The following is a 16,774-nucleotide window of genomic DNA, read 5'->3' as shown; positions in this document are numbered from 1 at the left end:
CACACACACACACACACACACACACACACACACACACACACACACACACACACACACACTTCCACAAAGAGACTCAGAATTACTGCAGCTTCTGCGGGGTAGCCTTCCTCACAATGTGGTCTTTAGTAGAAGCCTTTCAGGGTAAATGCATTGATAGGAGGGATACGGGTTCCTCTCTTTGTACCTGCATTTACAGCATATGTTTTGAATCCTTCTCCAAAATTGTGTTTCCTCAATGCTTTCATTGGATTTAACCATATGACTTGAAGGGCTCCTAATAATTAGAATTTTACCATGGTAAAAAATCTAAAAAGGACGATGGTCCATCTGAGGTTAATAACAAAGAGATTAAAGTTGCACTGTATTTACAACGAGTTTCCCACAAAATGCATTATGTTTTGTCTCGGGGTCTAACAAATGCATTTCCCACCCTCTAATACATCTGCAAAGTCACTTTTTTTCAATTAAACTTTCTATTGTTTGGATCCATATTTGCTTGCTTGCACTCTTCTTTTCCATTGTCTTTGATTGGTGCAATATACTTTATGCTTCTTTGTGTTTTGCTGTTTCCAGCAGTTCAGTAAATCACTGGCCAGAATGTCGCATTGCTCACATTCTCATGCACATACACAATGTTAACAAGCCCATTTGTAAAAATATAGTTAAACTGTATCATTAGTGGCCATAAACTCCATGGGGTGCTCTATATGATACCAGACTGAGGGTGAAACTATATTTTTCACCAGACAGCTTGTGCTCACACTAAACACCTCCTGTATTTTGCATATATTAACTTCCCTATCAATAAACATATGAGCTGAGTACATGCATATGTGTTTACATGTGCAAAGTATGCCCAATGTACAGTCTCTGATTAATAGCTCAGATTTTTACACTTTCCACTCCTCTTCCTCTCTTCTTGTCTCTTTACAAATATCTTCATGCAGATTCAGAATAAGCTCTTTCACTTCACTTTAAAACATTATCAACTTATTCATATCTCATCCAATTGGGACTTAGAGTGCAACCGTGCTGCCTCTAAAACTCACTTCAGATTCAGTCTGAGCATATCATCAAAGTTATCGGTTCCTAATAGAGTCCTCATCTATCCTATTTTCTGTGTCCTCTCTGACCAGTCTCATTTGCCCATTATCATCTATAAATTCGGGTATCTTCAGTAAGTTCTTCCCGCTCATTAGTGGTGATTTGTCTGTCTGTCTCCTCAGTTTGAAGCATATGTGAATGAGGGCTCGACAGGTGTAGTGGTCAACCTGACGGTGGATGACAGAGACGACCCAGCCACAGGAGCAGGAAGAGCTATCTACTCCATAATTAACGGAGATGCCGCTCAGAGCTTTGAGATCCACACCAACCCAGATAATAACGAGGGAATGCTCTCCGTTATCAAGGTAAAACATCTGCCTTTCTCCATGCAGTGTGCAGTAGGTAATATAATTACTTCTCCCTTACCTTCCCAATCATTTTCCCTACTCAGCCCTTGGACTACGAGGCCACGGCCTTCCACACACTACTCATCAAAGTAGAGAATGAGGATCCTCTGGTTTTTGATGTTGGCTATGGTCCCAGCTCCACAGCCACTGTCCACGTGACCGTCCTGGATATCAACGAGGGCCCTGTCTTCTTCCCCGACCCCCTGACAGTCACCAGGATGGAAAATATACCCGTGGGCAGCTTTGTGGCCTCTCTCAATGCAACAGATCCAGATATATTGCAGATACAGGGCATCAGGTAAGGAACTCGGCTAAAAGAAAACGTGGAAAAAGTAGAGCTGCAAAACTGTAGCTGTCCAGAGAATAATAAAATGAGAGGTGGAAAGAACTGTAGTGCGCTTGTTAGGTTAGATTTAATGCCGTCTTCAGGAGTTTGTGGCTCAGTATCATTTGTAATAAGGGTTGTTTTTTTTTCTAACACATCACATCTCCACCAGATCTGTCCTCAATAATTTCTTGTCCTATTTTCTCAGTATGCTTTATCTGTCTTCATTGTGTCAAAAGATGAAAGATATTACCCGGACATCACACATTTTACTGTCACATATTAAGCTATTCACCCCACTGAAGTGAAATGTCAGCATGGGACTGCTGATTAATTTTAACTTTGATGGAGAAAAGCCCTCTATTAAATATTACCATCAACATTACACCAAGGCCATTGAATTCACAGTGTGCTACAATAAAAATTATTCGTCGTAGTGCCGGAATAGCCCCATAACTTACTGCATTTTATTTTACAAGATGGAAAACTCATTATTGCGTTTATTGGCTTTCAGGCCTAATTTATAGTCTTAATTTGGATTTCGCTTTTTCTGCTCCCTTGGAGTTTTATATCATAAAATAGTGTTAAGTAAACACATGGGGATAATAATGATTCAGTGAAATAAAACTCACGAGATCGTGACTGAAATGCTTAAAATTATTGATGCTGCTTTATGTGCTGTAAAGTGCAATCACTGTGTCGGTATCAAATACTACATGACGTGGAGCCTTGCCACTGAATGATGTGTCAAGTTGAGACACACGCCCATAAAGGTCTCATCAGTGGCGGCTAGGGATCAACGGTCAGGTCGCTAGACCGTATTACTGTCAAAATATGTGATGGGACAAACTGGACTGACTATACAGTAAATATACTGTGGCAGTGGAAAAACAGATTTTGGTACAAACAGATTTTTCCACTATTTTCTTATAGTTATGAAATGTTGATAATGATGGTTATTTTTGTTGGTATAACTGTTATAACTTCATTTATAATCAAACGCATTACAAAAGCAAAAGTAGATTCATGGAACATGTTGAAAGATTGAACTCTTACACTTCTGTGCAGCTTATGAAGACTTCTTCACAATCACAATTCCACTCACTCCCACAGCAGTTTGGCAGCATATTTCTTTTCTGCTCAAAATCAGATTAGATGCCTGGCTTGCTGAGGTGTCCCTTGATATCATGAAAGTACAGTTCTCTACAACTTGTGACAAATATGGCCTACGTTACAGATAAAAACAAAAGAATAGCCATCTTTCATTTACATTGTCTCTACTCTCAAAACTCAAGGATTTTCTTTGAAGCACTGCATTAAGTGTCTTTATTGAAAATGTTTTGTCGCCATCTAAGGGGCTAGATCAGTGGCCCCTAACCTCTGATCCACGGGTCAATTGGTACTGGGCCCCACAGAAAGAATAAATAATTTCTATTATTTCAATTGTATTTATTATCTGCTTCTGAAGAAGCAGTTAATAATTGTCCGTGTTTTGGAAAACTATCAAATTCTCTCTGCCACAACTGTCTATGACTCACTCTTGATGCAACATGCTTGTCTCAGTCACAGCTACCTTCTTAAAGAGACCCCTGTGGCTGGTAACATACAGTAGAATACATTACCGCTAAATTAAAACTCCCAAGCTAGCATAACAAGCAAAAAACAAACGCTTTGGAAATTTTCTTTGTGCGTGGTAAAAGAGCCAGTGAGGAGACAGAAGAAAAAAAATTCTGCAATATACCAGTTTTTATGGTGGTTGTATCGTTTTATTTTGTTGTATTTATCCACCACACATTAAAGGCTGGTCCTTGAAAATATTGTCTAACGATAAACTAGTCCATGGTGCAAAAAAAGGTTGAGGACCACTGGGCTAGATGACAATTACCCCTGAATCACTCAAAGAAACACGTCACAATTCCTTACATGAGAGTGTGCAAAATAGGGCCCAAGGGAGACCTTCAACTAGTTCTAAACCATGATATGTAAGCATTAAGCTCATGTTATGAGCTAAATGCTTACACAAGAGTAATAAAATACTAGCCTTGCTCACCTGTTAACTCATGAAATATTTAAGAATTTCCCTGTCTCAGATTAGCGTCCCAGCAAACAAGCATTTGGAATTAAATCCAAATGCTAAAGATAGATGTTGTGACAATTCGGAAAGGAACATTCTTATGGTGACCAGTTGTAGATCAATTTTACCTTACAAGAGAAATATTAATCCTACCTTGTTACAGATGACAATGCATATAATAGTTGCAGACATACACTATATTACAAGGAACCACTTAACATTGCTTTTCAGAGGTAGCATTCCAGAAAATAAGGCGAATAATTGAATTGACTTAGGCAGAGGAAATCAGTAGTACCCTCATTCTAAAAAGATATAATTTGAAGAGCCAGTTGATATCACATAAATTAAATATGTAGAGGCAGGATTATAAAAAGATAAAAGCCCCGCTGTCTATTTCTGATTTCATGCATCTGTGAATGAAGAGAGCCTTGGCTGGAAGGTTTTCACCAAACAAAATAAAAAGAGAAAACAGTTTCATATTAGTTATTCACAATCATTCACTCCTTACTACTGCTTATCTGCGTGGCCTTTGGCAACCCACTTACTGGCATTCCTTTGCAGCAAATCCCACTGGCGTGAGACTCAAGTGTCAATGTTGTGTTTTCACTGAGCATCATAACCGAACGCATTCCGTTATGGCTCACCTGGGAAAGAGGTAAAGTAGTTTGTTGTGTGGAAATTTTGTAACACACGCACTCTCACACACACACACACACACACACACACACACACACACACACACACACACACACACACACACACACACACACACACACACGTTGACTTCTCTTAGAACATTGTGCCAGCATCGGCAGACTTCTCTATATTGCTCTGCTGGGATTGAGGAAGCAGAGAGTGATAGGAAGAGACTAGACATGTTGGTCAAGAGAGCATGGACTGTCCTCGCTGGAGGAGGTGGATGAGAGTAGGATGATATTTCCCTTGAGAAAACATCGTGGCCCAGATGCTACCCTGTATGTATGTATTTATACAGGGTACGATTTGTTGGTGGTATTGGAGGGATTCCCCCACCCTCTCTAGTTTGTACATCTCTACTTCTTGTATATCTGCGGAGTTATTTTGACATGACATGTAAAATGTGCATCTATGGTGTGATAATATTAAGTTTTACAGACTTTTTTCATTAAGCTAAATCTTCTTGCCTTGTTCATGAAATCGGCCCCTATCCATGATCCTGAAGTCTGATAACATAATTTTTCACATTGTGAACGGCACAGAAAATGAAATTTTTTATGTCTTTTAAAGTTTTTGTATTAAAAATGAAGGTTCGGAATTTAGGCTAGTTAACCTGAAAAAAAATAGCCCTGTCGATTGCTGATTTTTTATAATTACCCAGATCCTATTTTTTGTTGTTTTTGACAAGTCACACCATGTTTGTATGTATGTATCTATGTGTGTATGCATAACCATAACTTTTTTTAAGTTGTGGTTATGCATATTAAGCAGGTAAATTAAAATAGAGAGACACCAGGCCAAGACAGAAGCCAAAGCATCTTAATTACATATTAAAATGCAACAAAAACAACAGGCTGTTCAACAATCCTCAATAAAACAACATGAAAAACAAAATAATAACAAATGATAGCCTCATATCAAACAGACATACAGGAGACATCCATTTAAATCACAGCAGAAAATAAAAGGAGTTTAGTAATCTGCAGCTGATTCAAGGCTTTAAAATTAAGAGATGCTTTTCTAAGAATAAGACTTTATGTGGAGAGAAATAAGAAGGAATGAAACAAGTCAAGAATATTTCATTAAGAGATTAACATTCACTACTTGATTATTTAAACCTGACTGAGAAAGATGAAAAGGTATAATAACCGAATTAATCTGTTATGAGCCAAAGTGAATGGAAAATATTCACTTTATTTTATTCACTTTAATTTTAGGATACAAAACGTCAAGCAGTATATTAATAATTTTAACTGACCTGAATGGAGCAGAGCCTTGATTAAGGTTAATAACCATTTGTGCTTTTGTGGTGGGGTTTCGTTTTTGTTAAGGACAGGAGACAGTGTAAAATACAAGATATTTATTTGTCCATTCAAGTCATGTTTAGTTTGAGTAGTAGTACAATAATATCATCAATAGGTTGAGTATGAGTCCAATAACATCATCGATGATATTGACAGACAGACAGGTTCAACAAACAGACAAGTTCAACAAATACTTATCTAAGCATGATGAGAGCTCTGGAGACAATAAAAAAGTCCTCCGGTATGTTGTTGCAGAGTACTCTGGGTACAGGAAAAACGTCAAGTACAAGCTAAAAAATGGATCACATATTTTTTATACCCTAAAGGTGTGACTAGGGGGAGGTATTAACCTCTGCCCATCTGCTTTCAACCAGTTCTTTACAGCTTTCAGTTGGTACGTCATGACCTCCAGACGTTACCGAAAATATCAAATCGACAGTTTCACAAAACTATTTGATGACATAATATAATCAGTCACGTGAACTCTGTGAGGATCTGCTGCAGACATTCTTTGGATGACCCTGTGCAGAAACATACATTCTAATTTCAGGTACAGTGTATGAAATGATCTGGCTAGCCGCTTCTGTCAGTGTCTAACTTCTTCCAAGGATACCCACAGTCATGCAAGCATTTCCAAATATGGTCTAACAGGAATTATTTTCATGCAGCATCTTCATGACCTGGAGACATCCTGGGGCCACCTTCACAAGCGCTGAATAATATGACACACAACAATCCAGATCTTTGGTTCAATTAAATGATATTATTTTGTTATATTATTGTATTATTTTATTGTATTAAAATTTTCCACCACACTTTTCCTGCCTTTACCTAGACAAATGACGAAGGGATCAAATACATCTAAAGTCTCATTAGGAATGTCTGCTAATTTAATTAGGTGTGATTTCCAGTGACAGGACTCAAATCAGTTGTGGAGGAACTATTCACACTGAAGTAATTGATGCTAAATGAGAAAAGGAGCCTGTGTTTTCAACAGAAAGAAAAAGACCTTAGCTGCACTGATGACCATAGTTTGAGCAGAGGAAGTCCCAGAGGACATCATCAATGCATATTTGATTATAGCTTTGGAAGGAATTGAGAAAATTAAAAAAGAAAAAACGTGTGTGTTATGTGCATGCTTAAATCAGAAAACAGCATGAAATAAACTGCTTATTTCCTCTAAGATGTTCCGCTGCATCAAGCACAGAAAAGTAGAAGTGCAAACAAAAATAAAAACATTACCATATTATTTCTGTATACATAGTCACTTTAAATAACATCAATTCAGAGATCCTCAGATTTATTCACCTCTCGACCAAGATATTTTCTTCTCCATGCTTGTGAAAATAGAGAATCTCAAAGTGCTGGGTCATCCATTATTCAGCTCTTACTTTTCTACCTTCACCTCTCTCTCCAGTCATTTTCAAGTTAAAAGAGAAGGGAGTTAAAAGAAGAGAGATACGGGTTTGGACTGTCAGCCATGAAAACTGGCAGGGAGTTTTGAGACAGGAAGGGATGAGGAGCGAGATCGAGACAGATCGGCAGTCGGACAGATAGGCAGAGTAGGAAGATGAATGGGTTTCAGTGAAGGTGAGGTGCTGAAAGAAAGGCTGACCTGTGAGGAGTCATGCTTTCTACCTAAAATTATTCCTGAGAGAGGAGAAAGGCGACTCATAAGGAGAATCCAGGAAATGATAGAAAGATGACAGAATAACAAGTAACAAGACCATACACTGGATAGGATGTAATGGTGGTTTCTGTAAAATGCCCAGAGTACAACGTACTGGGAATGTAACCAAAAGGGGGAAATCAACACTGCACTGAAGTTTTCCAAAGTGAATCCGAAGTTCAAATGACCATGCACAAGGGAAGAGTTTCTCAAAGTTTGCCTGGAAAAAAAAATGGAATGCAAGTTGTTGAATTTCACATCCAACCACTCCTGTCTTCTCCTTCCCAAGTCATTTCAGCCCGTTCAGTCGAAACAATGTTCCTGTTTAACAGCATAACAGGGCATTGTTTACGACAGTATATTCTTTTTATAAGCATAATTTTAATTGTTATCTATATGGAAAACTGGTAAAACTCACATAATGCAGATTGAATATAATCTGTTAAAGCCCTAAAATACTGTATACGTATAGTTATGGCCACACTATTGTATTATGGACCCTACCTTAGATGTCATTGTATGCATTATGGGCCTCAAAGAGAAAAGGCAGTGTGTCACAGCAAAGCAGATGAAAGAAAGTTTGAAACGTTCTGTATGCCATTAGAAACTGGAGAAGAATGTATGGAATGCAAATTGTGAAACTTGATAAGAATTATATGGATTATATTTTATTGCATCCGTTGTCTACAGTGCTCTCTTGCTTAATGCTGAGCAGTGCAAAATGACTCCACGCATCTTCAATCCTCAGAGTTTCTGTAGCTACTTGCAGCATGACTTCATCTAAACACAGAGAATGGTCTGTCTCACAGAAAGTTCCCAGGATATGAATTGCAGGTTTTTCATTTTAATCTCACCCTGCTGAGAAAAATATGCTGAGTCATTTTGTCTCCTCCATTTTCCCCTTCATCTTTCTCCTGTCATCCCGGGACATGAAGGGCCTGATTATAGGCTAATCATATCTTGGGATTTATTTCTTATATCTATCAGCTGAGTGCAGGCATACCAAATGCCTGATCAAGCATGGTTGTGTGAGTGTGTGGGAGAGAGACGGAGATAGAGATGAAGAGACGACCCTTTAGACATATAGTCAGTGTGCCAGTGAATAATTAAAACTACCATAAAAGATGCCAGGAGAAACAGCAAAAGGGAGATACTGTGTGGTGGAGCTTGAGTAAATTGCTTTTCTGTATGTTAATGGCAGGGTCGTGTTTATCAATTGATGCAAAGAGGTACTTTTTTTTTGCTCATTGTAATAACCTTTTTTGTTCTGTGTTGTTTTAAACTTTGGTATACGAAAATGATGTTGCACACAGTGGGGACAACGTGCTGAAGTCACTATGGTTGTGAATGGATATGCTATATGTATTGATGGTGTACCCTCTGATTATGACCCCATGTACCAAGTAGTGTCCTTGTATTTTTTATTTTCTGTGTTCCTCTGACATATGAGCAATGCCAGCATTTTCATCTTTGGTTTTTGAACGTCCATGCTTCTTGTGTTCCCTGCACTGTTTAAGTTAAATCAGCATGAAGGTTTTTCAAGCCTCTCAATTTGATGCCTGCAATTACTGCATAGAGTTGGCAGAGACTCTAAAATTTTACCCAACAACAATAGTTAAAAGAAAGAGGAGAGCTTTTCAAGCTTTTTGAGCTTGTCCAAAAGGTGACTGAAATTTTGGATTTATATTCACACCTGCCAAGGTCTGATCCTGTTGTTTGTCGTCTACGCTGCAGTCCAAAGAGAGATGATGTTGAAATGGTTTTGCAATCATGGAGGGATAATACTTTATGCAGGCCCAAAATAGGGATTTCATTACAATAGCAGGTAACCATATTTAAACTGATATGCATGTGGATGTATTCCAAAAAATGCGTAGAAGTATACAAATAATCTTCCTTAGTCCTACATACAACACTGCAAAATGACATCAAAGCCATTTATTTGCTTTTTGAAATTCACAAGGAGACTAGCTTACAAAGAGACAGTCGGACCAATGTAAGTGATCACATAAGCCCCACACAACTGCTTAGCTTAGAGAAAGAATGTGCAAAATAGTTGCTTTCACTTGTCACATTCAGAATCTTTTTTTCCTTTGCAGTCTTTCTTTTACATTGAACCTTTTTTCGGGTCTCTTTGCTTACATTCACTCACGAAACACCTGCTGTACTTCTCGTTTTTCTTGTAAAGACATGCTACCAATTGAACTCCTCAGCCTTGTCATAATCATGTATGCAGTGTGTATATACTTCATTGTACATGCCCTATTTCAAATCCCATTCTCATTCACACTTTCTTGAACAACCTTTTGCTAGTTCCCGTACTTCACTCACTGGCATACAAGGACAAAACTTGACTGAATTTCTCTGACAGATGATTGATTCAACATACGCCGGTGTTTTCTTTTCCTTTTCTCAGAGCTGTCACATTTATTTCTCTTGAATAGACCTGCTGCAGTCTGCTGATACAGAGCAGAAATATGAACAGCTGTGATACGGATAATTTTGTCCACATTTCTTGGAGTGTTGGTTGGCCAAAAGTGGGTAACTGAGCTCAAGTTTGAATCCATACATGAGCTGTAGACAGATCTTTGTCAACAACTTCAATGGGGTAATTTATTTGCCAAGTGCAGTTAATTCCAAACACTGAACTCGAGATGTTTGTTTTTCACCTATTTTTTTCAAAAGTAAATTCAATCCTTATGTATTGAAGTGAAATATAAAGTTCAAGCACATTTGTCAGTTTGTGACACCTTTGTCAAATGTTGGAAGCAAATACCTGAACTTAGCACAACAGTAAATGACCAAAGTAAGTTACAATAGTCTACTGTTTGAATTAACACTTCAGTGCCCTGGAGCTTATGACTCTAATCAAAGACACTCATCCATTAAATCGGGAAGTTACAGATTTTAAAGCCTGCTGTTATTGATTGGCTGATTGTGATTTGCATGTTCTTTCACCACTTGCATGCAGTGTGTTGCACTTAGTGCAAGGAAGAGCCAGGACACAGATGCATAGTAAAACTGAAGAATGGTTTGTTTACTACAAAGTTCAACTGAAAAATACCTATTAGGAAAAAAATATCACATAGATAAAGTATGAACGGAAAATCACCATGAAAGTTAAAGTAATAAAATACAAATTCACCACAGACAGGAATACTCAAAGATACAGCAGAAATGCAGGAGTAAACTCGAGACTGGGGAAATGAACATGATCAATATTACATCAAAAAAACTAGAGGCAGAAGAAAGAGGAGATCAACTGGTAAACAAGTTCATGCAGGAGCAAAAAGAATCTTTCAGTACTGGGGGAGACTTAGAGGGTTAAGTAGCCAGCTGATTGCAGTCAAACACAGGTGTGTCTTGAATCTCTGCTGATGGAGAGGAAGAGAGACAGGAGCAGGAAATGTACCAGGACACACGTACACATGGGCGACCAGGCACCGATAAGCAATCTAAATCAGCCAGATTCCTGTCTCTCAAGAAGGTATATGTGTGACCTATTGTTAACAGAAAATGCTTGACACAGAAACATAAAAGTCTTTGTGAATCTACAGTAATTTTGAGTAATTTTGACAGTTCACAGAGTATCTTTACATACAGGGCAGTTCAGATCACGTGTCTTATATATATATGTATATATATGTATATATATGTATATATATGTATATATATGTATATATATATATGTATATATATGTATATATGTGTGTGTATATATATATATATATATATATATATATATATATATATATATATATAAATAAAACATTAAAAGTGTGAACAGTGACTGTAAAGCTTAAGTACTGTAGATTGGACACAAGACTGCAGAGCTGGACTCCATCACCTCAGATGACACTACCGGAAAAGATTGAGCCTGGAGGAGATAGGGAGGAGTTGTTAATGGAGAGGCGGGAGAATTAGTTTTAATTACACACTTATTTGCAGTTCTCATACTTCTTTGTCTTATCTCCATTCTTGATCCCTTTCGTTATCTTGTTCTCCCTGCCATACTCCATTCCCCTTTCTTTCCTCCCCCTCTTGCTTTTCAAGGCGTGAAGTTGGATCAAGTGTTCAGTAGTAACGGCCAAACAAGTTGGCACAGTCCTTGTACATTTAATGCATGTCTCTTGATTTATGTTCTCATATCTATTGCTCACACACCCCTACCAGCTCTAAGATGGAAACACAGTATTAACGTTGGCTCTCCTTTTCCTTAGTAAGTTAGACTCCAATCATGGAATGATTTTGCTGGCAGTTGAAACAGAAGAAAGTCACAGAGACAGATAATGAAGGTAAGATAAAGAAAGAGACTTAGGAAAGAGGAAAACAGGTTAGAAAGCAGTTTAGGAAGCAATTTTCCTGTACCATTCTCATATTGCTGTGCAAGTGCAAAAGCACACTTGACTAATTTGGAGTACACTACAAAAAACTGAAAATGAGGAACACTAACACTTGGTAATCACATTTCGCACAGACATTACTTGACCCCTTTTTTCCTCAGTGTGTATTACTATCTACTCCATCATACTGGACATTTTAATCAGCTGGTTTATCATCTGGCCTTTCCCATGAACTGTGACTGTATTCATTACACTGTAAACTTGAGAATGTCTCACAAACCTCATCAAAAATGAAAATAAGTCAGCAAACTGTGATATAGATTCATTGCTATTGAACTTTGCTACTAAAATAAAAGGATGTTTTCACACAGTTTAAATGTTGCAGTAGATCTTAAAACAGCCCCGCAATGCGCTGGCGACGTGTCTGGGATGTAGTCCACCTCTTGCCCTTAACCAGGTGGGATTGGTTTCAGCAACATCTGTGACATGTAAGGCAGATCCGTGGCTGTTTGTCTCATCTACAAGGAGATGGACAGATGGATGGATTTTAAAGCAAAGTAGCAAGTGCATAAACAGTGCCTTGTACTTTAATTGTATTTTTATGATGGTACGTATTAACTTGTCTACAATGTCTACTATGTCTCCTATGATTAGAACCCTGAATATTTTTCCTAAGTCTTATGAATGTTTTTTAGTTTCCTTTTCGTTTTTTTGTGTGAAACGGTATTTTTATAAAACAAAGACAAATGCACAGACAATAATATATGACAAGTGAAATGACGTGAAAGGAGTAGAGTGAGTAATTAATGAAAAGTGAATTTGTAATGATTAGGGTAAAGGTGTTGGTAAAGCAGCTGTCTTGCATGCTTGTTAAGAGTTCATTTGTTAAATAGGCCATCACACAAATATCATTATTTTAATATATATATAAAATAATAACATTGCTGCATAATATCAAAGCATCTGTTTTTATGAAATTTAATTGATACCTTGAGGTAGGTAAACGAGAGAATATCCAGAAGGTAATGGATATTCGTCCCCTTATGTCCCTGTCTGAGGAGAAAAACAAGCTCAACTGTAAAAGGGAGATGGATGAAATCAAGGTATGCTTGGGGAGTTTCATATGCTTTCTAACTTGATCTGCAGCACTGGATATTCATCAGAGATTAGAATTGTAGAGTATGTGTATCTGCCTATGTGCTATTCAAATGAACAAAGGTTTTGGGTTTTCTGTAATTAATTCAAAACCTCACAAACTGAAGTCTGACCAACAGTACTGTGTAATCTGTTTGAAATATTCGGTGTTACTTTGTGTCCTCTTGTTTTAAACTTGTCATGAAGCATCGAATGTTATCATTGTCATCAAAATTTGGTGTATTTTAGGGTTCACAAAGTGTCTGTATATCTTTATGATGTTGACTTTATTCAACAATTACCCATAAATCTTTGCTAAAAAGGACGTGTTTACTCTTCGTACATCAGATTACGGTAAAACTGCACTAACCAATATTTTATAAGTAATGGGTGTGTGAAATCACATGTCCAGTCTCATATTATTACAGTCTGTCTAGACATCTCATCTAGATATTACAACCGCATTAGATGTTCAGTGAGGCATGGCAACAGAAATATTGAAGTAATGAATTGTTGTTGTTTGTCGAAGAACAACAGTGAAATTTGATTAACCGTGCTGCTGTCAGGTTTTTACTGAAATTGGTGAAGAACACACTGAACACTTCCAATATGTATCATTGCTGCTATAAAAGGTGCCTTGCTTGCACCTCATCCACATGGATATTTGGTATCCATGTGGATGAGGTGGAACAGGTTGAACAAGTTTTGGGTTGGGAGAGGACAGACCATGGTCATGATTGAAGGGACGAGGAATCGATAGGCTTGTTTGACAGGAGCATCAATATTAACCACACTGCATGTTGGTTAGATTTGTGTCCAATATTATCCAAACTTTCTCTATCATGAACATGTTTTAGAGTTAGATGCTGCAGTCACCTAACTCCAACTGCTTATTCTAAAGCATGATGGGAAATGTTTGCTTGTCATCTGATCTACAAGCTGATTGTCTAGGATGTTGACGTAATACTGTGTAAGTTTGAATTTTTGTTAAAATGACAATGATTATACAGTATTACCTTTAATATTTTATTGTATGGATGATGGTGAAGTTATGTAGTTTAGTAGTGAAAATTATTGAATTCATAATCTGCATACAGTGTATCAAATGTGTGTTCTATATATGAAATTCTGACAGATTTAATTATTAAATTATAGAATAAACAAAATACTTTCCTTGAATAACATTCTGACGTGGAATCCTGACAGTCTAAGTATCTGACTGAGATATGATGGAAGCTGTTTCTATTCTTGAAACTATAAATCCATTTCAAGATCATCACTGCACAGAATGATGCCAAAATATGAGTGCTGCCATTTTGTACTTGTGATTTATTTTGTAGCCAGAATATGCACAGTAGTAACTGAGTGGTGGAGCAATGGTGTCAAGTTTCTGACCACACATCTGCCCATTGACATAGCTGTCAATTGTAATTTATGTTACGTCAAATAACTACTTAAAATTATCAGGAACATGAATTGATCACTATAACATTTCAGTGTGAAAAAAACAATCTTTTACCATTGCGGGGCAGTTATGATGATTTTTGCAGTTGTTTTGTTTTTGGGGTTTTTTTAATAAAAGAAAAGCAGCAACATTCAAAATTTGAAGCTAATTAAACAAAACAAATTGAAATCAACAGTATTTATATGCATAAGAAAAATACATTAACACATTAATCATTAATGATCTGGAGGTAATGAGTTCATAGTCTTGATGAGTCTTGGAAACTGTGCAAACACCCACATCATAAAATTACTATTTAAAAAAAACAAGTGTGTACTCTGCTAATTATCACTTATTTTCTATGTCTCACCCACGCTTGCTATTTCCACCTAAACACATGCATATATTAATGCTATATGCTGGGGTTATGTTGCCAAAGTAACTTGATTATGTAAGTGTTAAAAGAGTAATTCTCTCTCTGGCTCCCAGATCCCTTTGACTTGTGAAACCTTCACCATATTGTTGGCACACACATGCAGATACGCAACGGTTGATTGGGCGTAGTACCCAAGAGTCCAGCTCTGCACTGCAGCAGAAAAAGCAATATAATGTCTTGGTCCCTCTAACATTAGGGTCACAGTGTTTGCTTCACAGTACGACATTTCCCACCAGTCAACCAGAAATCTGAACCAATCATTTTGCTGAGGTGACAGTTGTTTCACAGGGTAAGCACAATACTTACAATGTGTGTTCTATTTTTTACCTGATTCTGTCAGTGACAGAACAAAATGAGTGTGTTTGCAATAGGATAAGGACGTTTGTGATCACTGTGTCTGTGTGCTGTCTCAATTGTTGACTAATTTGTTTGGGCATTCACTGGTTTTTTGAAGATAAACGTGTGTAACTAGATTTGAATATTGCTAATGGATTTTTAATTGTCTTTCTAATTTGCCCTTTAAACAGCTCTAATGAGCTGTCCCAGTGTTTTTTAAAGAGGGGTGGAATGTGGATCTGACTCATTAACTGGTTACGTTTGGGCCTGCACTAAAGTAAACTGAAAGATTATAATTTATCAGGATAGCTATTGTAAAATAACAGGCAGTCATCATTTTCTTAACCCGCTTAATCCGCTTACGCAGGTCGCGGGGGAGCCGGTGCCTATCCCGGCAGTCTCAGGGCATGAGGCGGGGGACACTCCAGGCACGACGCCAGTGTACCGCGGTGTAAAATAACAATGTCTTGATATTTCAACCCAGCATCTACATCATTCAATCACATTTATCTAATATCCACCAGTATTTAAAACTGTATGAAAACTGTTCTTCTGGTTTAAGATCCAGGGTGACCTTTTCACTTCTTGACATGAAAACATTCAAGAGTTGACTTCTGAGATGAAAAAAGGTCAATTTGGCAAATGGATACACCTTATTAAGAAGAGCGGTGATGTATTGTAATTGTCAGTGTTCGTTCATCTGTCCGTCCGTTAGTTTGTCCGCCAAATATCTTCGCAACCGTTGAAGATAGAAAGGTGAAACAAAAAGCACATTACTCAGGTGGCAAAGGGGATGAAAATGAGATGATGACCTTTCCTAGAGGGAGAAGGCCTGTGTGAATAAGACCATAGATCAAAGGTACTATGTGCTAGCTTTTATCTTTGGTCTTACTCACACTTGCCTTCTGCCTTCTCCTTTATGCACTAGTCAGGTGCTACTTTCAAGGTACTCTGACCTACCCTGATAGTAGGTCAGGGTAATTTGGGGGATGCTGCAGTGTCTGACTGCCTTGGTTCTAGTTTTGTTTTGATTTTGATTTTTTTTTTTTTTGTCGGGGGGGAAGTACTTTTAATGAAAAATAAAAAGAAACAGATAAAAAATGTAGTTAAACATTTCCGAATGAAACACAAAATTCTTTTAAAAATGCACTACATGAGAAGACAGATAGCAAATATTTTTTATCTAAAAAAGTTGATGCATTCATGATAATGGTATCAACAGACAGTGGAAGACACTACCAAACTGTATGTTAGCATTGCTGTTGTACAGAGTAAGCAAACAATATCATTAAGTGTGTTAATTAAGAAAACGTTTCTACCCTTGGAGATGGGTAAAAGTTAGCTGTGTTCTCTGTTTGTAGCTATGCTAACTGGCTGGTAATAATTATGCTATATTTCCCAAAATATCACATGACTTCTCTAACTACTGTGACCAAGACATGAAAAAAGAATATAAACAATACAAATAATGAATATGTTAATTCCTTGTATGCATTTGTATTTGCACACAGAAAAGTAGTGCAACACTGCTACTAAATCAAGTATTTCTGATATTAACGCAG

The 16,774-nt window shown here is 37.4% G+C and overlaps 1 protein-coding gene across 1 annotated transcript in view; it reads left to right on the top strand.

Annotated features, from left to right (window-relative positions):
• Positions 1-16,774, top strand: part of cdh13 (cadherin 13, H-cadherin (heart)) — a 370,468-nt gene that overhangs the window by 257,519 nt on the left and 96,175 nt on the right. Inside the window, exons 9-10 of the mRNA XM_068313468.1 lie at positions 1,227-1,409; positions 1,496-1,749. Coding sequence (XP_068169569.1) covers positions 1,227-1,409; positions 1,496-1,749 — 437 coding nt within the window. The remainder of the gene's footprint in view (positions 1-1,226; positions 1,410-1,495; positions 1,750-16,774) is intronic.

The sequence above is a fragment of the Antennarius striatus genome, chromosome 4, assembly GCF_040054535.1.
Source record: "Antennarius striatus isolate MH-2024 chromosome 4, ASM4005453v1, whole genome shotgun sequence".
Classification (NCBI taxonomy): domain Eukaryota; kingdom Metazoa; phylum Chordata; class Actinopteri; order Lophiiformes; family Antennariidae; genus Antennarius; species Antennarius striatus.
The sequence above is the reverse complement of the archived record's forward strand: the minus strand, read 5'-3'. Positions and strand labels throughout refer to the sequence as shown.